The sequence below is a fragment of the Pseudopipra pipra genome, chromosome 18 (genome assembly GCF_036250125.1).
Source record: "Pseudopipra pipra isolate bDixPip1 chromosome 18, bDixPip1.hap1, whole genome shotgun sequence".
Taxonomy (NCBI): Eukaryota; Metazoa; Chordata; class Aves; order Passeriformes; family Pipridae; genus Pseudopipra; species Pseudopipra pipra.
In genome coordinates this window covers 3,882,138-3,903,844 of record NC_087566.1, presented here as the reverse complement: position 1 = coordinate 3,903,844, position 21,707 = coordinate 3,882,138, and the positions used below count along the sequence as shown (strand labels likewise).

General features: G+C 40.1%; 1 protein-coding gene across 7 annotated transcripts in view; it reads left to right on the top strand.

Moving 5' to 3' along the window:
• The window catches only part of CIT (citron rho-interacting serine/threonine kinase), a 70,422-nt gene that overhangs the window by 37,308 nt on the left and 11,407 nt on the right, over positions 1-21,707 (top strand). For 4 of the 7 annotated variants that reach the window (XM_064674713.1, XM_064674712.1, XM_064674711.1 and 1 more), the window contains exons 21-36: positions 1,484-1,658; positions 3,025-3,222; positions 5,404-5,457; positions 12,941-13,138; positions 13,632-13,825; positions 14,333-14,468; positions 14,873-14,977; positions 16,351-16,491; positions 16,668-16,775; positions 17,454-17,616; positions 17,853-18,017; positions 19,176-19,313; positions 19,576-19,756; positions 19,986-20,077; positions 20,369-20,473; positions 21,338-21,507. In XM_064674713.1, the coding sequence (XP_064530783.1) occupies positions 1,484-1,658; positions 3,025-3,222; positions 5,404-5,457; positions 12,941-13,138; positions 13,632-13,825; positions 14,333-14,468; positions 14,873-14,977; positions 16,351-16,491; positions 16,668-16,775; positions 17,454-17,616; positions 17,853-18,017; positions 19,176-19,313; positions 19,576-19,756; positions 19,986-20,077; positions 20,369-20,473; positions 21,338-21,507 (2,323 nt within the window). The remainder of the gene's footprint in view (positions 1-1,483; positions 1,659-3,024; positions 3,223-5,403; positions 5,458-12,940; positions 13,139-13,631; positions 13,826-14,332; positions 14,469-14,872; positions 14,978-16,350; positions 16,492-16,667; positions 16,776-17,453; positions 17,617-17,852; positions 18,018-19,175; positions 19,314-19,575; positions 19,757-19,985; positions 20,078-20,368; positions 20,474-21,337; positions 21,508-21,707) is intronic. The other 3 variants (XM_064674715.1, XM_064674714.1, XM_064674716.1) reach the window with 2 other exon arrangements.

Below are 21,707 nucleotides of genomic sequence, written 5' to 3'. Positions count from 1 at the left end.
TGAAATAAAACATAAATGTTTTCCCAACATGTACCTGGGAAGCATTTGGAAGATGAAGTGTCACAGTCATTGGTCTGACTGAGTGTAAGAACTTAGCTGAGCTGGATGCACCCTCTGAAAGCAGTACACTTAACTGAAGAGCCATAAAAACCAAGGAAAACATATAATAACATTTTAACAAATGACTTAGAATAGATTATTGAGAGACATATTGTCAAGTGACGTAACTTTGCAGGATTGGTAGAAGATAGGACAGAATTAGCAACATTTTGAGAGAAAACTGCTTTATTATGCATGCAGATAGTTAATGATTTTGTGCTTGTTTTGTGAATTGGGCTGGTGAAAATGCATAAATTGTTGTTGGACTGCATTTTGAATGCACAAAAGCTGCAGCTAATCTGAGCATTTATCAAGAGGAGAACTAGTGATTAAACCCTTCAGAGGAGAGGGGAGCTCTGCAAGCTCTTGTTCCAGCAGTATCTGAGGAAACCAATGATTATCAGGTTCCTGAGAAGATAGCCCAGTAAACAGTAGGAAATGAAATAACACCATTTGACAGTTCTGGCTGACAATACTCTGTAGAGGTAAATTAAAAAAAGAGGAAAGGTGAAAGGGTGGTTTTGCTTGCAATGCACAGAAATGTGAGTCAGAAGACTAAAGTTCTATTTTTAGTTTTGTTAAGTCTTCCTATTTGATCTTGGGCAACCCACATAATTTCTCTGGGATAGGATTAATAACAGCTTATCTCACAGTGAACTTCTTAAAATATTAATTCATTAATATATGGAGAGCTTTGTGAGGCTTCTAAGTAGAAAGCACACTATGAGGCAGAATTTTCCAATGCATGATAACATGATTCCAGGAATTGTAAATAACGTAGAAAGACCTTTTTTTTTTGAGGGTATGCATTTCAAATGGTAATAGTTAATCATTGCCAGCTCTCAAAATTCTTATGAACACAAGTAATTGCTTTTGTTCACTTTGTAGATTAAGAATTTGATCAAAGACAACAAAACTTCATATCAGTGTAGGTCAAGTTCTAGATCCATTACAACTTAATAAAGACCACAACAAACAACCCCAAACACACTACCCCCTATCCTGCAGCATCTCATTCCTCTTATCTCGTGGAAATACATTGTGAGAAAGCAACTCTTCTTAGCATTTGTTTTTCCTGCATAGAAAAACACGTAACAAGGAACTGAAGAAACGAGGAGAATGAGCTGTAGCTCAAATATTGTTGTAGATTACCCTGTACAAGATCCATTTGTCTGTGCAACTTGCAAACATGGCATTTTAGTGCTCTGGGCATATGTTGGTGAATACACCAGTATTTTTTATGTTTAGTTGGGATGTAGAATTTAAGCTATGAACTGAACTGTTCTGCTTAACAGGAAACTTGTGTTCTTCCTTATTTCACCCCAGTGAGAGGACATATGTTGGGGACATTTTGGGTTTGTCACTCGTGCGTTTCTCCCATCAGGAAAGCCCAAGAGGAGATGATTTCAGAGCTCAGGCAACAGAAGTTCTACTTGGAAACACAAGCTGGAAAGTTAGAGGCCCAGAATCGAAAATTAGAAGAACAATTGGAAAAGATGAGTCACCAAGATCACACTGACAAGAACCGCCTGCTGGAGCTGGAGACACGGCTGAGAGAGGTGAAAACTTGGCTTCAATCCCTCCCAACAAACTCTCTTGAATGCATCCCATTTTGAGTAATGTAGTGAGAACTAGAATTAAGTTGTTTTGGTGGTATTTGAAAGTGTATTAATTTAGTTTGGTCTAACAGTACTTTTTTTCCCCCCCCAGTAGTAAAAAAAATAAAAATAAAAATTGCTCATTAGAAGGAGAGAAAATTAGTTATTAAGAACTTGTCATTCTGAATATGAGATTTCAGATCATCTTGCTTTCTCAGAATCTTATTTATGTGGGTTTTTTTCTACAATATCCTTGTAGTATTGTCTGGGTAGAGAATGAAAGCTCAGCTATGTACAATGATCAGATTAACCATAGCCTTAGAGTCTACAGCAGAGAAAGCAAAGGACACAGCAGAACTGCTGTAAGAAAACAGGACACCTGTTGCTTCACACACTTTTTTTGAGGTTTTTTGGAAAGAAAACCTATAGTAATATGAAAATATAAATTTTTAAAGATCTGTGAGCTGTGCCTCATTTTTAGTTTTGTATCAACTAGTTTGGATCCACTTCTGATCTTCTTTTACCTTCTCCAGTCTCTACTAATTTTTAGCTAAGACTGAAATCTTACCTTTAGCTAAAGGGGTTGGAAAACCATGTCCTTGTTTGACCAGAAGCTGGTTGGGACCAGTGTAAGATTTCTGACAGGCTTGTCATGCATCTCCAGCACAACAGACAGATTCCCTTGGGATAACAGACAGCTTGAAGAAGGTGCTAAAGTTTGGAATTGATTTTGAGCATCTGAAATCTGTTCTGCTGGTGGTTCATTTTTTATCCAGGAAATGACATGTTTATCCCTGAGTATGTTGCAAGAAAACCTTCATCAGAAGCCACTCAGGTAAACCCAGAGCCAGATGATCTGGTGGCTTTCTTTAAAAGGAATCTGAAGGGAAGATGAAATATGAAAGTCAATTGCAAAATGTATATAACATTTACATAAGAATAAATATTAATATGGACTTTTATGCCTAGAGCTTCCCAAGTAAAGATTTTTAAAGACTCTCAGTTTCAGTGTAGAAAGTTCATCACAAACTTCTTCAATTTTTGTATCAACATTTGATGTGTGAAGTTCGAGTTACAGCTGCAACTATTCTTGTTGTCTTGTTGTTTCAAAATGGCAGGTTGCTTTTCACCTCTTTCCAAGCAAACCAGTAGTTTTTAAGGAGTAGACAAAGCTGCATCCTTGACTTTTCAGTAACTGAAACAATCTGTAAGGACATGATTTTTGGAACAGACATGGCAATAACATCTTAAAGCAAGGTCTGAAATGGCATTGCATTACCTGTCTCTTGTTTGTTAGTAACTTATATTCTACTTTTTCTTTCTTCAGGTTAGTCTGGAGCATGAAGAGCAAAAGCTGGAGCTCAAGAGGCAGCTGACAGAGCTGCAGCTGACCCTGCAGGAGCGGGAGTCTCAGATCACTGGGCTGCAGGCGGCACGGACAGCCCTGGAGAACCAGCTCCGCGAGGCCAAAACTGAGCTGGAGGAGACAACAGCTGAGGCAGAGGAAGAGATCCAAGCCCTCACGGTGAGCCCTGAAATCTCTGCTGTATACAGATAAGAATTATGGAGGTGCATGTTTCATAGAGAGGTTAAAATTAACTTATAGTGTTAAATTTTTAATTTCCAGAATTGGGTATGAGTTGTGCCTTGTGTTGATAGAAGCAGGAATGGCTAAAATGCCAAGTTATATCTTTAACCACATGAATACTTCTTAGTAATGGTTCATTGCTGCCAAAACTGATTGATGGCTTGTAGGAGCTTTATTACTTTTGTATTGAGGTGAAGGTTGCATCTAAAATTGGTATTTTTAGGAGCTTTACTCTGTGTTATACTTATTTAAATGATAGCTCGTGAGTTTAGAAGTACTTGATGATCATAAATGTTTTGATTATTTTTTTCCTATCAGTTACCCTGCTTTGAGGATGCTTATTCAGGGGGGGAGAAAAACCCCACCAAATTCCTAGGAAAGAGTGTTCTTAGCACATAATGCTTGTCTCATTAGAAATTGTCACACGTGTCTTGCAGTCTCTGGTGAGGTGTGTGAATGATAGAAAGGAAAAAAAAAAAAGTTCAAGTCTTGCCACCCTCTTCCACCCCAGCCCCCTGTAAATGGAATTCTAGATTATATGTTGCTGGTTGCTGTCTCTTGAGTACAAAAGCATTCTTTCAAACTGTTTGATTCTAAGAAATATTTCCATCACAAAAGATTCCCAGGGTTGTGGGGTAGAGAGTGGAGATGACCTGCTACCAGCTAAACCCCCTTGTGCAGCAGCCTTTAATGACCTTCAAATCCTGTTATTTGGAAGTGTTGAAAATGTGCATTCTTGTGCTCCAGTGGCATTTAATCAAAGAACTGTTCCAAGTATTCCTGCCATTGCTGTTTTTTGGAAGGGGTGGGGGGCTCAGCTGACGTGGGTGCTGGAATTGTGCTGATGCTTTGGGAGATGAATGGGAGAACCATTCCCTCAGTTCTAAAGTGGGCACAAGCTGGGCAAGTGCAGCAACAGCATCGAGGCCTAAGAATAACTGAATAGAACACGGCATCGGGTTCTTTTCTGCTCAAAACTGAGGCAGTCCCCTCCCAGCTGAAAGCTTTGCATAACAACTAATATCACTGCCAGTGGGCTGGTGATGTGCTTGATATCTTTACCCAACAGTCAAACAGATGAATATTCATGACCTGTGTTCACTCAGTCATTGCTTCAGTTAATTTGGCAGAATGGTGGTGCTCTCGGAGCAGCTGCTGTGAGACAGTCCAGTTCGGTGGGCTGGGGAGTATTCCTCTCATGGATTTTTTTATATACTTCTTTTTTTTATTTTTCACCTTGCCCGTGGTGGTGAGATAGCTTTTGAGCTCTCATATTTGACTTCTGCTGAACTGTTTTTTCCTGTTTAGTCTCTTGGCTCTAAGGGAAATGTTCTGAATGAAGAAAGGTGGCTGGATGTGCTCGTGCACTAACCTTTACACAGGTTACCTTTAGCACATGACATTAGACACTTTTTAAATCCCTTTCATGAATTTTGAGAGAGGCCATGAGGCTGAAACAAGAACTTTTTGCTTTGTCATGCTTTGCTTGTAAATTAGGGGGTAAAATGGTGCATGCAATCCTGCATTCTTTAAAAAAAGTGTTTGCACTTTTCCATGCTTTGGATGCTGTCTTCCAAAGAATTGATTGTTGTGTTTTATCACTGCTTTTTAGAGAGGCTTGGGATTTAAAAGGGACTTTGTGGTAGGACTCAGGTAGATTGGCAGAGCTGTTTGGGATGGCTTGCATACTATATCATTATAGCTTTTCTTTGCAAGCATTAAATTGTATGCAGTATTTATTTTCTATGAAATACCAATCTGGATATGGAAGTAAAACCAGCTCAAATTATAATGTCAAGAATGTACAAACTTAAAATGGGATCAACAAGTCTTCTGCTGACCACTTCAGAAGGAACCTGTTGTTACATAATTCCATTCTTGAGTTTGTACATTTTTCTAAAGCAGTTCAGGACTGGGAGCCATAAGTGTATTTTGATTGAGTAGGATGTGACTTTTGCTAATCAGTTCTTTGCCACTGCAAAGTGCTTTCATACCCTGCAGCATCTGCCTTCCAAACTTTGCTTGCTGGTAGATTGTTCTGCAGTTTGTTTAGCAACAGCTGTTGGATTCGAATTCTAATGTATGAAAAATTGATGATTAACTTCTTACCTCCTTTAGGCACATAGAGATGAAATCCAGCGTAAATTTGAAGCCCTTCGTAATAGCTGCACAGTGAGTATTAAATACAGATCATTGAATTATTTTGAAATTAAGGATAATGAAACAAACAATTTCCTCCTTTAATCCTTGATGACACTAGTTCCTAATGTGGACTTCTGGCTTCAAGGTGTTAGTAGGACCTGGATGGATTGGATTTGATTTCTTTTAGGTTTCAGGTAAACCTCAATTTTGAGGTTTTAGTCTGATCATGAAATTGATACTATTCTTCTTTTTGGAGAAGAAAGTAAATTCAAATATCTCATTGCAGTGCAGCTAATAAGAATGGTGTAGCAGCTGCAAAAAATGACTGTAGGTGAAGATCTTTTCTGCTCACAAGAAGAAAAGATCTACTTGTCCAAATCCTGAGCTGCATTGTAGATCTAGGCCAGAGTGGGTTTTAAGGAGGATTTTGACACTATTTGAAGAGGCAAGGAGTGTTAAGGTTCTAAATAATACGTTGACATGTAGTTGTCTGCTCAAAGTGCAGAGAGGACCCCAGGACCTGAATTTTCACCTTGAGATCTTTGACATGTTTTCGGATTCATTTCATCAGTCCAGGACAGATGTCCAAGGGCTTTGTCTATCCACAGGGATTCTTGAGGTTTAACAATCTTCACACTTGTTTATGATGGTTGATAAGAGGGCATCTGCCTTCCAGTGACATGAATTACAGAAGTGTTGGATGAGCACCACAGTCCTCTGGATCAGCAGCAATTGCTGATCCCTCTGGGCTTTTTCTTCTTCCCCACCCTGCAAGCAGGGCTTAATCCTGGGATTTTTTTGTCTTGATTGTTTCCCTACTACCAGTGATTTCTTCAAATTCAATTTTTCACGCTGTAGGACTTCGTATCTGTACAAGTTTCCATCTTCTGAGAATACCTTTTCAAGATGAGAGTCCTTCTGTTTTCCTCACTCTTCAGCACTTAAGCAAGGGCATTCTTCTGTTCATAAAATATCCAGAGATGAAGAAATCCTGCACAAGAATCTTTACTTTTTGTTCCCTTCTTCATTTTCTTAGATTGATCCTCTAGCTCCATGTGTGTCATCATATATCTTACATCCATAGCTCTCTTCTCTTGCTCTATACCTTGCCCTTCATTCAGAACTGCAGCTTTCTATGCAAACACCTGTGTGATCTCCATGGAGGCAAAAACCAGATGTGGAAGCAGTGGCTTCTGTTCTCTGCAGGGTTGGCTGCCTTGCAGAGTCTGTAACTCATTATCCAGTAGCACTTTGTCTCTAAGTGTGGTGAACAAGCTCCAGCAGTAAAGAGTGACCCATAACATTTCCAGAATGTCGAGAGCTTCAAAGGTTCTGCATCAAAGGATTTGTAAAAGTGTTGTGCATTGTCAGGCCCTTCAGTGGGATAAGTGGGATCAGACATCTTCATCAATAAGAAATTAATTAAATAGTTCCTAAATGAATAATACATGCTCATCATACATTCTCTTTCCAGCCCAGGAGAATGCCATGTATAATTTAATTGACCATGGACAGAAACTTTCCTGTTCTGTGTTATGACTGGTCCTAGCTGTCCATCCTGTCTGCTGAGGAGCACTGAGAGGAAATCAGGGCAATCTTCTCCTGACAGTGAGGGTCAGGGGACACTAATCATGGTGCCTTCACCAGATGTTTCAGCCTCGTGTTTATCTGATGGTAACCAGTATGATACAGGCTGTGCTTTTTGACCACGTGATTCCACTTGAAGGTGATTAGAATTTATACTCCTTTTAAAATCAGACAGCTCTCCAAGGGAATAATTGTAATATGCTGCTACTTATACAGCACGACAATGGATGGGTTTATTCTTTTAGCAAGTTCTCAAAAGATATCCTTTTTAAGCTGATACAAACTCCTTGAACTAGTCTGGCAAACTTTGGTAGGGAATTATTTTTATTTGATCTTATTGAGAAGCCTCAAACAGCATAAGAATTATGAAAATAAGATTAGACAGGAAAAAAGTACTGAAATATTGAATTACTTCAGTGCTTTTGTAGTATTCAAAAGATAAATAAAAATACTTAATCTACTTTCTTTGGTATTTTTTCTGTCTCTCTAGCTTCACAAAGGTCACAGCTTCTGATTGGAGGCTTAACTCATTTGAGTGTGTCTGCTTTCCTTCTATGCTTATTGCACACTTGTTATTCCTTTTGCTGAGGTCTCTGTGCAAGGAGATATCTTTTCAGGTTCTCCTGTTTGTTAATTTTAAATTTGCTGGTTTTGGGTCAGAGACACAGAGACCACTGCTGTGGTGTTGGTCGTGCTTTCTGCCTTGTTTGTGAACTTATATTCAGTTGCTCTGATAGCTCTGCATTGTTTCCCCTTGTGACACCTCTCAAAGAGATGGGTCAGAAAGAAAATGCTAAAATTTGCTTTCTCTGTCTTTCAGTTGAGCAACAAATAGCAGGATACCTAATTACAACAAAAATTGTAAATTGTTGTACCTGCTGCACACACAGGGCTTGTGGGTAGTATTTTATCACAGACTTCTCACAAGGATAGCTCATCCAGCAACTCTGCTGAGGGAGAAGAACTAGTTCCCTACATCAATTCTATCAAAAATATGATCCATTTGAAGTATTGGAAGTTGGAAGCATTTTCCAGGCCACCAGAGAAAGATCTAGAAATAAAAGAAATTTTTAAATAGGAAAATTTACATATTTGTCCATTGTTTCCAGATGCCTCTGAATTATGGCTTGTTCTGGGATCATCAACATGTGTAAAATTAAAAATACAACTAAGTTATCTAAATAATACTAGAAATGTTTCAAAAAGAAAACATTCAGTAAGCAGGAAGTAAAGTCTTTAAATATTTAGAAGAAAAGAATCCTATAAAGTATTTACCCTCAGCTTAGCAAAATACTAGAGAACCACTATCTGAATCTTGTTTTTCAGATACAGACTTACTTTTACTCTAGCAATGAGAATTTCTTAACACTAATTGGATGTTGCATTTCCATTTATTCAAGTTTTCTCCAATAAAATAAAGGTTATCTTCTCTCCTCGAGTTTCTTTTGCCATCTTGTGTTCCCATTTAAGCATTAACAGCCTTGATTCTGCACTTGCAGAATTGGATATTGCACTTGATTCTGCACTTGCCCATGAGATTGAATATTGAGGCAGTGAGTCTGTGAGCTCATCAGACACGTGTGTAATTTTAGTCATGCATGAAGTCTTGCTGACTTCAGTCTAAGATCCTGGTTCCACATTGGCTCAGTGAGCTGGCATACAAGAATAGTCTGTGTTCTTGACAGCTTCCAAAATTATATCCAAAGATGTTATATACTTTATGCTAAATTATGTTTCAGAGTAAAGGGATCTTGCCCACTGTAACAAGGCTAATACCCAGGCAAAAACATAAATGGCTTTGTTAAATTTATAAAAAAAAAAAGAGAATATTTCTGTTGGGTGGGAGGGGTTATCCTGATTCTCATTGCACAGAAAATATGATGGCACATACCAGTTACAGGTAGAGATTGAACTTCTGTAGCTTTAAAAAAGTCAGAGACTTCTGGGGTGTTGCTGTGAAAGAGATCAATGGGATCTACACCATGGACAGCATCTTCTTAATTTCATTTGAGGAAATTATGGTTGGTAGAGGAGTCCAGGGACTGTGTGTTTTACTCCTGGGTTGGTGTGGGAAGGAGAGGAATGCAGACAGTGCAGTGTCCTCCTGCTCTGCAGCTCCCAATGAGAGCAATGTCCCTCAAGCCACGATGGGTTTTTGGAGACTGAGATCCCTGTATAAGGTGTGTTTCAAGGCACAGATGTTGTCTGACTATGGAAAGGGGAGGAAAGTGAGGGATTCATTGTTATAGATGGATCAAATGGAACAATCTCTCTGCAGCCATGTTCTGGGTGCTCTGCTCCATTACAGTGCTGGGATTTCTCTGTCTGAAAAGCTTCATCTCAGATCCACATGTGAGACAAAGCAAGTCTGATGTCTGCTCTTGCTTCCTCCTCACAATAATTTGGGGCTGAGAGACAGCTTTTTATTGTTTCCTATTTACTTCTGACTGGTAGCTTTCTAGAAGAGATTAGTGGGGATGGGGAGGACTGGAAGTGGATAGAGGAAAACTATTAGTCTGGAATTAATTAAGTTCCAAATAACATGCTGCTGAAAGCATCCCAAAAGAGTTTCCCTTGCTGTGTCCTTGCATTTTTCTGCATGTTCGTTGCTGGCATCTGAGACATCTTTATAAAGGAATAAGGGTATGGAGAAGTTTGCAAGCTGCAGTTACTAGTTTATAAAAAAACCTCCTTCTTTTTCTCCTTTTCCTCGTTACTTTGCCTGTGGTTTTGCTACGTGGAACACGTGGATTAAGTTCTGTACATTGTGTCTGATATGCAAACCTAATCACCATGGCCCTGGCTGCTTGTTGCTCTGATGTTTAATTTGACCTGTGGCTGGAGAGGTTTGTAGAGCCAGGTATAACAGCTGGGAACGTGCTCAGTCTCACTAGAGGAACACCCTGCTTTCCTCAAACCGTGCAACAGGGAAGGAATTGTGCAGTGTGTGGTCCCTTCTGCTGAGGAGCTGCTCTGCTTGGGTTGTTCTGTAATATTTAAAAATTAGCAGAGTCTTCTGTATCTGTATAAAGATAAGTTGAGTGCTTAGATGTGGCATGTAGTGAACAATCTGCCAAGATGAGCGTGGTGTAGTTAGGTGATATCTCTGTTTTAAGGATTAGTTGTGATGAAGATGTGCATAAATTGAAAAGAAAATTCCAATTGCTCTGTGAGTGATGATGCAGTGGCCTAGATGGTCTAGGATTGCTTTTCCAAGCTTTCAAGTGTTTAGTTGTTTTATAAACTTTAAATGTGAAGATTTTTATATTTATATGTTTCTAAAGGATTTAATAGTGTTTTCTTGCAGACTTTCCTTTCATATACTTCAAATTTACCTTCAGAATAGCTTAGGGTTGGTTGGTTTGGGTTTGTTTTTTTGGTGTTTTTTTTTTTTGCCTGGGGATTTCCTTAACTGAAAACCAAAAATACCTAAAGCTATTAACTCTTTCCAGGTGCAGGATTCTGGCATAGGTTGTGTCTATGTATTTATGCCTAAGACAACACTTCCAATTAAATGTGGTTTTTTGATTTGTATTTTCTTTTTTGTTGGACCCCAGGACAGGCATTTATATCACACCATGTCCCATTTTCCTGTGTCAGTATTACCCATTACTCTTTAGGCTTTATAGTATTAATAAACTCTCTCATTCTGTTGGGTTCTACATAGCTTTTAAAAATTGGATTTGTTAACAGATTCCTCCTTTCCCCATGAAAAATGGAAAATTGTACCAAGAAGAACAAATTTTCTCTAGTTAAAAAAAATTAAATCTATCAATCTATATGGATTACATTATATAGGTTATCATACAGTTGGAATTGTCAGTAAATACACACTCAAGAAAGGAGATCAAATCACTTCTTCTGGAACCCTCCTTTCTTAACTGCTTTATTTGTCTGAAATTTTCCAGAAATATCCTACTAGGTAAAATGTAGCAGTGAAATATAAAATGATTGGGTTTAATTTTAGTTATATTCAGGGAAAGAAGTCAAAATCTCAGAACACAGAATAAAAGAAAATGGGAGCTCAACTTCTAGCCCTTAAGGAATTAAATCAACTTGAAATGCAGCCAGTTTTAATAATTCATTAGGTAGTTTGACACATTAACTCTGCATGTAACTTTATCCATTTTGTGTTTCCCTCATCTCTTCTTTCTTGTACTTCAAAGCCAGTTTAATAATTTTTATAGAAGTACTTGTATTAATATATAAAATAGATGTGGAAGAAACCATGGATATATAAAATACATCTTCAAACTGCTTAGATACCTGAGGTAGTTAAATATAAAAATAAAAACAAGTGGAAGAAAAGGAGAGTTTCTTATCTGGCAGTTAGCTGAGATCTCAGCTGTTGGAAGAATGGTAGGTAAAACACTGTAAAAACAAATGTTCTTTTGCTCCTTTTTGTTTATATAAATACATATCTAAGTTCTTACCCTGGTAGCAATACAAACAGTAACACATCCTTCTGACACGGGCTGCCTTCTCGGAAAGCTCGATGCAAACAATCCAGAATAAAATGGGGATTTTGAGCAGGGCAGTGAGAGTGCTCAGGAAGGAGCACACAACCAGATTCTCATTAGAAATGTTGTGTTGTGGAGTGTGAATCATCTTCATTTGACCCTGAACATATGGGTGGCAGGAACTCCCCTTCACCCAGCAGGGAGTAATGCCTGTTGGACTTTTTCTGCTTACAGTTTAAAAACCAAATACTGTTAATTTAGGTCTAGGAGAGGCATGGTAAAAGGCTGCCAAAATCTGTGTTAGAGATTCTTCAAAAAGAAGTGGCTGTCATATTTCCAGAGAGCTGAGAAGAGCTGTGTGCTCTATCCTCTGCTGCTTTAGATATTTAAGTCCTTGGCTTGTGGAGGAAATTGGAATATTTAAATTTGAATGTGTGGCCAACTGTGCTCTGGGGTTTTATTATTTTCCCATTTAATGAAGTGTCTTATTCACTTTTCTTTGACATCCAGGCAAAAAAGCCTCTAGAACATATTTTTGAGAGTTGAATATGAATTGTATGGAGTTAACCAGTTTCTGAAATTCTTTTTATGAAGCTGATTTCAAGATTATACTGAGATTTCTTTCTCTTCTGTTGTGGTGACGTTGGTTTTGAGTTAGGAGGAGGTACATATTCATCCACCCTGTGTTCAGGCCTTTCATTCATAAAAATCAAATGTGAAAATGGCCCACTGTTGTTTATATTTTTCTTTAAATTTAAAGGAAAAGTGGTTTAAAGTGTTAAGTGGAATGCTGTTCTGATTAAACAGTGTTTCCACTTCACCCAAAGGCATTTTTTTCTTTTCACTGGTTTTCTGTTAATCTGTTGTGTTACCACAGTAATTTCTTTCCTAGTGGTCCCATCCATAATGCTGCTACTTTATATTCCTTAAAATTTCTCTGCCTTTCCTGGTTACACACAGTGTTACATATAATAATACAAGCAATTCCCAGGGGTGTCCATCAGGTTTTAGTGCCTCCACTGCACCTCTCAGTCAGTTTTCTTCAATACCACTCTTTGAAAGCCTTCCTGAGAGGTATTGACCTCATTGCTCTTAGGGGAAATTGAGGCAAAAAAAAAAGGAAAGTGCTTTGGCAAAGGCACTGTAAGTCAGCAGCAGGGCTGGGAATACAACCAGAGCTCCTGACTCCCAACCCAGTGCTTTAGCTGTGACAGTTCACTCATATAATAAATTGCATTCCAGTGTATTTGTACTCTGAACCAGATTAAAAAAAACCAGGTTATTTTCTGTAAGAAACAAAACCCTCTTCCTAAGTGAAGTACACTCCTATGCATAAAAATCTACCATTTACTTTTGTTTAAATTTGAAAAAAGTGTAAAAGCTTGGCAATAAATGTTTGTGTGCGAGAACACTTACTCACAAACCTGTGCTCACTGACATGTAATTTAATTTGTTTTTCTTTCCAGGTGATTTCGGATTTGGAAGAGCAGCTGAACCAGCTCACTGAAGACAATGCAGAACTGAACAACCAGAATTTCTTCCTGTCCAAACAACTCGACGAGGCCTCGGGGGCCAACGATGAGGTTGTGCAGCTGCGGAGCGAAGTCGACCACCTGCGCCGAGAGATCACCGAGAGGGAGATGCAGCTCACCAGCCAGAAACAGGTGAGGCTCCAAGTCTGGGGCATGATCTCTTGGTGGTAGCTGGCTAATTATCTGAAAAGCAAAAAAATTCTTTTAAATCTGGAAACCTATAAGGAATGAATAAGCAGCTTCCAGGGGCCTGTAAGCCTCCCTTCTCAGAGCTGTTTTTAGCGAATGGAAATTTCTGGTATTTCCCATTGTGTTTTTACAGAATTTTACTTAGAAATTTTGCACTTTGAAGATATTTAGCATATAATTAAATATCTGAAGATATTTAGAATTATTCAGTTTTGATTCTGTGACCCTGGAAATCTCAAAATGTTCGTGATGAGACCGAACTGACATTATTGGCGATGGCAAGTGAACGTAGGGGAGCCTTGAAATAAATGGGTTGTGATTTACCAGCTTATGTTTGCTGCCAATTTGCATGTGCTGTAATTTAAATGGTAAGGCTGAAGCTTAAAGTGCACGCTTGATGTGGGATGTGAGAATTGATAGGAGGATTTATTTTTAGACTATGGAGGCCTTGAAGACAACATGTACGATGCTGGAAGAGCAAGTAATGGACTTGGAGGCCCTGAATGATGAACTCCTGGAGAAAGAGCGTCAGTGGGAAGCCTGGAGAAATGTTCTAGGGGATGAGAAGTCCCAGTTTGAATGTCGAGTTAGAGAGTTGCAGAGGATGCTGGATACTGAGAAACAGAGCAGGTCTCTCTCCCCTCCTCCCCCTTTTATTAACTTTTATGAAAATGCTCTATAGAAGCTAGTACAAAAATTATATTTAGAATAGGATATGGGAGTTGGAACTAAATATAAAATCTTGTGAGGTAGTTCTAAAAATGGTTTATTAGTTAATAGTCATTCACCAGTGATATTGTTCCTTTTGTTTCTTTGCAAGTGAGAGATTCATGGGGAGTGGTATTTATCACTGTAATTTTTAAAATGTCTTGATTTATTATCTTCTACTTTATTATATGGAAAAATAGTCTTTGTTCCTAACTCTTCCTGTGGGGTCTTGAAATTTTAAGGCTGTAGTTCTAGCAGGGGCAGGAACAGAGTTATATAATATAAAAGTGTTGCAGCAAACAGTCTGGCTTCATAAAGTAACATCTTGAATTTGAGGCAACCACTGAAAGAGCTATTGATGCCACTGCACACCAGGGAGAGGTCAAGCCTGAAAGGAGTTAGGTAACATTATTTTCCATTTTAATGCAGAGTGAGAGCAGATCAGCGTATTACTGAGTCTCGCCAGGTGGTAGAACTGGCTGTCAAGGAACACAAGGCAGAGATTCTGGCCCTCCAGCAAGCACTCAAGGAACAAAAGCTCAAAGCAGAGAGCCTTTCTGATAAGGTAACTTTCAACCCTAGACTTTTATAATTAGATGAAATACTTTTCTGTTGATATTACTTGTAGAAATGTGGCCTCGAGCAGCTTTTTTCAAGATGTTAAAACAAATTAAAAAAAAAATGGAGGTCATAGAATAAAATTCTATCTTCAAGCCAAAGACCTCAGATTGTCTCTGAAAAAGACTAAAGCAAAAGCAGCCTATGATGCCTGGAATGATGAAGTCCTTCAATAACTTGGTATCTGCATTTGAACACTCCAAAATGACATTTGGTTGGTTTTTTGCAAGTAAGGAAAGGATAATTATGTCATTATTTATCACGTGCTTGGTGAGGTTGGATTTTAGGATTGTGGAATGCTCTATTTGTCAGTGTTCAGTGTTATCCTGAGCCTCTGTCCCACCTGCCTAGCTCAATGACCTGGAGAAGAAGCATGCCATGCTGGAGATGAATGCTCGCAGTTTACAACAGAAGCTTGAGACAGAAAGGGAGCTCAAGCAGAGACTTCTGGAGGAGGTAACCTTGGAGACTCATGTTAGAACTTCAGAAGGTTCCACATCTTGAGGGGGGGAGGTTCTGTGAATAAGTGTTACACATCCATCCTTCTCCTGTATAACTGGGGAGATTAATCAAGGTGGGGGAGTTGTTTTTACTTAAAACTTTGCAGAGTGTGTGGCTGTGTTGGGGAGCAATAAGAGTGAACTGCTCCTCAGGGGAAGGTGAGCTGGAAGCCAAGGTGGGGGCAGCACGTCAGGCAGGGACAGGACCTTGCACCCAGTGGGCACAGACCCACAGAACCAGAAGGAGAAGAGCAGAGCAGGTTTGGGGAAGGTACCCAGGTTCAGTGGTGGCTCAGTGATCATTACAGAAGCCTGAAGCCATGGGGCACGTCCTAGGCCAGGTCTGCAAGGCCAGGTCTGTGCCCAGGCACAGCTCTGACCAGGCCAAGTGCAAGGACCACAGCTTAAAACCAGCTCTTTAGGCAATGTGCTGGGAGTGCACAGGTGGAGGTCACAGGTGAGGCTTCTCACAGCCCTTTTTCATCATTAATTTGGGTCACAGGAGTCAGATCCAAGGTCACACACCTGCACTGTATCAGGGAATCGTTACAATGAGTCCTGGGTGGTGGGGGAAAAGGGTGCAGAGGAGGATTTCAGGGGAAGGGTGGTTGTGGGCAATTAGAGTCTTCTGGTCTTCTTGGGGTACTGTCAGGGTACCCCAGAGCTGAGAACTCCATTATGCATCACAACAGAAGATTTCTGGCTCTTGCTTTAGACTGTTCATGGTTTTCCTTCTCAGGGACTTTCTCATCAATAAAGTGTAAATCCTAAAAGAGTAGTTTGTCATGTGCCCTTTCCTGTTGTTAGTTAGAGACAAAGATGTAAACAGTTGGCCATAATTTTCCTTATCTCATGTGACTATGACTAGCCTGGTTTACAGTAAAGATTATTTTTTTAATTTATTATTACAAAGTACTGGGATGGCTCCTGGTGGTTGTATAGAGAGCTTGAGAAAGTGGTATCAAGAAACTCTTCATGTGCAGTCTAATTAACAATTCTGTATGTGCAGTCTAATTAACAATTACAAGATTTTAAGTGCTCAAAAAAGCAAATAACTTGAACATGCAGTTGAAAGAAATGACACTGCCACAGATTAATATAAATACTCTACGTAGAAATGCTTGTTTAGTTTTAATGCACTCTGAAAGGGAGGGAATCTTCTAGAATGTTGTAATTTTCCAGCTTTTAAAGAGGTGTCTGTTTACTTTTAAGTTCTGCAATGATGCTTCTTTTACAAGGAGTGATAATGCTTAACTTGTTTTACTTGTTTTACTCACAAACAAGCAAGCAGCAACCCCAAAACACTGGCCTTTGTTCTCCTATTAACAGCAGGCAAAGCTGCAGCAGCAAATGGATCTGCAAAAGAATCACATCTTCCGCCTGACTCAAGGTCTGCAAGAGGCTCTGGACCGAGCAGATCTCCTGAAGACTGAAAGGAGTGACCTGGAATATCAGCTGGAAAACATTCAGGTGAGGGTGAGGAAGCAGGGCAGGACTCTGCCTCGTTCCCTCTGAGGTTTTAGAGTGTTCTACCGTTTCTGTTTGACACTTTCCTTACACTGTTTTTTAGCTCTGTTTTGCTATTGAGTTATCTGTTTGTTTCTTCTGATAAGATGAAATTTCTTACACGTGTGTGTGGTTCACAGGTTCTCTATTCCCATGAAAAAGTGAAAATGGAGGGCACTATTTCTCAGCAAACTAAACTCATTGATTTCCTGCAGGCAAAGATGGACCAACCAGCAAAAAAGAAAAAGGTGGGTGAAACAGGTTTAGGAGGCATGGAATTAAATGGTTTTGTGATTAGTTATGTGCTGTGTATTCTTAATATTCTGTTTTATCTTCCTTTGTGTAACAAAATGTGTCCTCATTTAAGACCACTCCAAGTTGCTGAATGCAAACTTCACTAGGCAGAATGTGTTCTTTGTGGCCTTTCCTGTATTTTGTTATTCCTACAACCCAGTAGCTCCACCTCAGTGAGGCTGTGGGAATACAGAATTTTAAGCATGTTTTTATTTTAGTGGTAAGTATTTACATGTGTATGAACTTAGTGTGCATCTAGAGTGGTTGTCTTGTAGTCACAGCATAGGACTAATTAGTCAGGTGATGTGACTTGTGTCACATCCTTGTCATAAGCTGTTCTGTCATGTTGAATTAAGTAATTTAATTTTAACCACATATTTTGAGATCCTCTGTTTAGATGCTTTCGGAAACTCCAGGTGTGAGTACTGACAGGTAACGTACGTCCCTCTTTAAATGAATCCATATCTCAACATTTTCTCTCCAGTGCCAATTTGAACTAAAAATCCATCCTTAAGCATAACAGAATTGCCATTAGGCCCTCTGGCCGGACTGACACTAGCCAGTGTCACTTTGCCTAGTTTAAGCCATCTCTTGCTAGGAGTTAGGAGTTGTCTGTGTGTTTCTGTTGCTAGGGCCTGTTTAGTCGGCGGAAAGAGGACCCTTCTTTACCCACACAGGTTCCCCTGCAATACAATGAGCTGAAAGTGGCACTGGAGAAGGAGAAGGCTCGTTCTGCTGAGCTGGAGGAGGCTCTTCAGAAAACACGCATTGAACTCAGATCTGCTCGTGAAGAAGGTAGGGGTTAACAGAAAAGGTGAATCTGGAAGGAGACACACGTTTTTGGTCTGAAAACGTGCCTTTAATTGTGTGCCACTCTAGCAGTAACTCGTGTTGTTTAATCATTATCCCCTCTTGTGAAGATGCAATAGGGCTACGCTTTATTCTGCGGGTTGAACTGCACAGAACCACTGCTGTGAACTGGTGTGTGGTGTGGGTTGTGTTAACTGAGGTGGCATTTATCTTGTCTGTAGCTGCTCATCGGAAAATATCCGACCACCCTCATCCATCCACTCCAGCCACGGCCAGGCAGCAGATCATCATGTCTGCCATAGTCCGCTCCCCGGAGCACCAGCCCACTCCCATCAGCCTGCTGGCTCCTCCCTCCAGCCGCAGGAAGGAATCCTCCACACCAGAGGGTAGGCTCCTGGCCAGCTTCTTCTCTCTATCATGTCGATGCTATCTCTTTATTTTTAACTCCAAACCCCATTTTTTTTCATTGTGGGGTTATTAGATGATGAGTTTTGCTTTTATTTTTTTGGTTTGAAATTCTGTTTGGATAATATGTTTCTGAAAACTTCGGTAAGGAAGTAATTATTAGCATGAATTGTTTTCAGAGTATGTTTCTTTCAAAGGAGTATGTTTTCTTCAAAGGAGTGTGTTTTCTGTTCTACTCCCTGCATTGACAAAAGGATTTATGGGTGTTTCCTTAGCAGTTAACATTTTTACTTGTCTGCAGACAGAAAGTTTCTATCAAGACTTTTGGTAAAGGGAAGAGACTTGGGTTAGGCATAAAAGGAAGATACCAGGTCAAAGATGACATTAGTATCCTATTAACTAGAAAAAGGTGATATCCTTCCATATTTTTGAGAATGAAGGGGAGAGGATCACCAGAAAAAAGTAAGGGATTGAGGGCTCTGCTCATTTATTCTTGGTTAACCAGTGTTCCAGAGAGAGACTCTGAACTGAGACCTCCAGCCTTTAGCTGGAAAAAGCCAGAATTCACAGACTGGTCCAGCCCTGGCAGAGAGCTGGGGAGGCCCAGGGTGCTGTGAGGGTGGGTAGCATTGCCATGAGGAAATGTTCTCAGAGGCAGGTCATGGGCAGGGAAGAGAATCGTGTTCATCAGTAAAAGACAATGCCTTGAAGGACAGATCCACTAACAGGGATTTAAGATGCTTTATGAGTGCAGGGGCTGGTGTTACAGCCTGAAGGCTGTAGGAAGGAGTGTATTGATTACCCAGGATAGGTGTGGAAGGGTTTGTTAGCTGTGAGCAAAGCAGAGAGATTACTTTAGCACATCTGAGTGCAGGCTTGAAATTTAGGTGGTTTGATTGACATAACCTTGCTGCACCAAACATCAGCTGTTACAGTTCTACAGCCTGTTCTGCAGCCTGTGCACCTGTATAAGGTAATTCCTGAGGCTGTAACGTAGCTTAAGATGTGCAAATTGCAAAGGAAAATAGCGTCTGTGTTCAGCAGGGCCTTCACAGATAAATGGTGTCACTTTTTACTGCCTTCAACTGCCAGAACCTCCTGTAACTTTCCTCTCTGATGATAAATGTTGTCCCTTCCAGAGTACAGCCGCCGCCTGAAGGAGCGAATGCACCACAACATCCCCCATCGCTTCAACGTGGGGCTGAACATGAGGGCCACCAAATGTGCCGTGTGCCTGGACACGGTGCACTTCGGCCGGCAGGCGTCCAAGTGTCTGGGTGAGGGGGCACAGCACGGCGGGGCTGGGGGGGAGGCAGATCCACAGCCAGCTAGAACAGATTTTCAGTGCAAGCTGAAGAAAGGACCGATATGAAGGCTTTGAAACTAGTTGGTGCAAACGTTCTACGTTAGAAATCATCTGGTGGTTTAGCGTGGAAGGAGGTTCTCGGAGAAGCCGGGATTTGCGCGGTAGAAGTTGAGGCAGCTGTGTCATGATTTTTGTGTCGTTTAACATAAGTTTTTCCCTGTCCTTTTTGTCAGAATGCCAGGTGATGTGTCACCCAAAATGCTCAACTTGCTTGCCAGCTACTTGTGGGCTGCCAGCAGAATATGCCACGCACTTCTCCGAAGCGTTCTGCCGGGATAAAATGAATTCTCCTGGTCTGCAGCTGAAGGAGCCAAGCAGCAGTCTGCGTCTCGAGGGGTGGATGAAAGTGCCAAGGTATAAACAGGAATCTTGGTGCCATGTCAGGTGCTGAAATATTTGGAAGAGTTCCTAATATTATCATGGCTCTTACAATGAGATCATTGGTACGTGCCCGTTGCATGGGCATTACAGTTACCACCACTACAATTACAATTGCTGCACTGAACTTTGTAGGAGTTGCATGCTTGTTTTATGTAGGATCCGAGCAGAAAGTCCAACATGGCTTTGTGCTTATTTCCTTCAGGAATAATAAACGTGGGCAACAGGGCTGGGACAGGAAGTATATTGTCCTGGAAGGAACCAAAGTGCTCATTTATGATGCAGAAGCAAGAGAAGGTAACTTAGCATTTCTAGGAAGAACCTATTTTTTTAATCTTCAGATGTTGTTTGGTGAGTTGAGAGGCTTAAGGATTGTTACTGTTTGCTATGGTCATATCTAGTTTAGCTAATTCTCCAGTAATAAAGCTACATCATTGTTTTTCTAGATCCTTAACCATTTTGTTAGCTGGCATGTCATAATAATCCAGCTGTGAAACATCCATTGTGCATCCACTTCATTTTGCTATCACAGTTATTTTCTTGCTACCTCTTTGTTCATTCCTAATCTGTCTCCCCATTCCCCTGCAGCTGGACAAAGGCCTCTGGAGGAATTTGAGCTCTGCCTTCCTGATGGTGATGTAACTGTTCATGGAGCTGTAGGAGCTACTGAGCTTACCAATACAGCAAAGACAGGTGAGAATCTTACGTAGATGAGGTCAAATGGATTTCATCTGGCTTGCCATCACTTAGCCTTCTGCTTGGCTGAACAGAATATTCTCCCTTTAACTTCCATTCTGTAACTCTGTAATTTTGAGGTTACCTCTATCTGAACTGGGGGAATAGCTCAGCACTCTAGATCTGGTTACATGCAGGCCGTTGCTTCTGTCGTGGTAGTTGAACTGTGGTTAATATGATCATCCACCCAAATGGAAGTAAATTCCCAGAGATCTGTAGCGTAAACACTCGGTTTATTTAAATTTCTTCTCTCTCAAGTGTGATGTGTCATACCTCATGCCACCATTGTGCTCTCACCAGAAAGCCATTAACTTAGAAGTACTGTGGGATGTATAGTCTCTTATTATGAAAAAATGTTGATGTGTTGATTTGTATGTACTGAATAGAACTGATGATAAGATTCTGTATGTCTTGACTTTGACATTAAAGGATACAGATTGTTAAAAACAAAGGTTTCCATAACCAGTTTTTACAGATTTTTCTTAATCAGTACAGGGAAAACTTTAGTCAACTGGCTGGTTTTCTATTTTTTTTTTTTCCACAAAGGAATTTCTTTCTCTTTTGAATAAAAGGCAAGAAATTATTTTTGTTTAGTAAAGAGAGCATTGTATGTATGGATTGCATACATCCAGCTAATATTTAGTTGTAAGTAGCTAGCCTGTGCAGGACCTGTAAAGGAGAAACCAGTGTATCAATTGCCATGGTAACATGTCATGATAAATACAACTTCTCTCCGATGAGGCTGAAAGGTGTTGATTTTAAGTCCACTGACAATATTCCAAAAACTAATCTAAGTCTTATTCTATCTATATAACATCTCAGATGTGCCATATATCCTAAAATTGGAGTCTCATCCACACACCACTTGCTGGCCTGGTAGAACACTCTACCTGTTAGCACCCAGCTTCCCTGACAAACAGCGCTGGGTCACAGCACTGGAATCAATAGTGGCAGGTGGGAGAGTTTCCAGAGAAAAAGCTGAGGCTGATGCTGTGAGTATGAAAGTTTCGTTTAATAATAAAATATTCTGGGAGGGAGCAGAGTTTTGAAAAATATTTTTTCGGTATTTGACGTACTGAGGTTTAACTGAAGGTAAGTTATTGCTTCTGCCTTATGAGGTACAATGTGAGACTGATGCTTTATGTTACAATACCCTTCAAAGACATGGGGAGTGTAGTTAGAGAATCCCAAA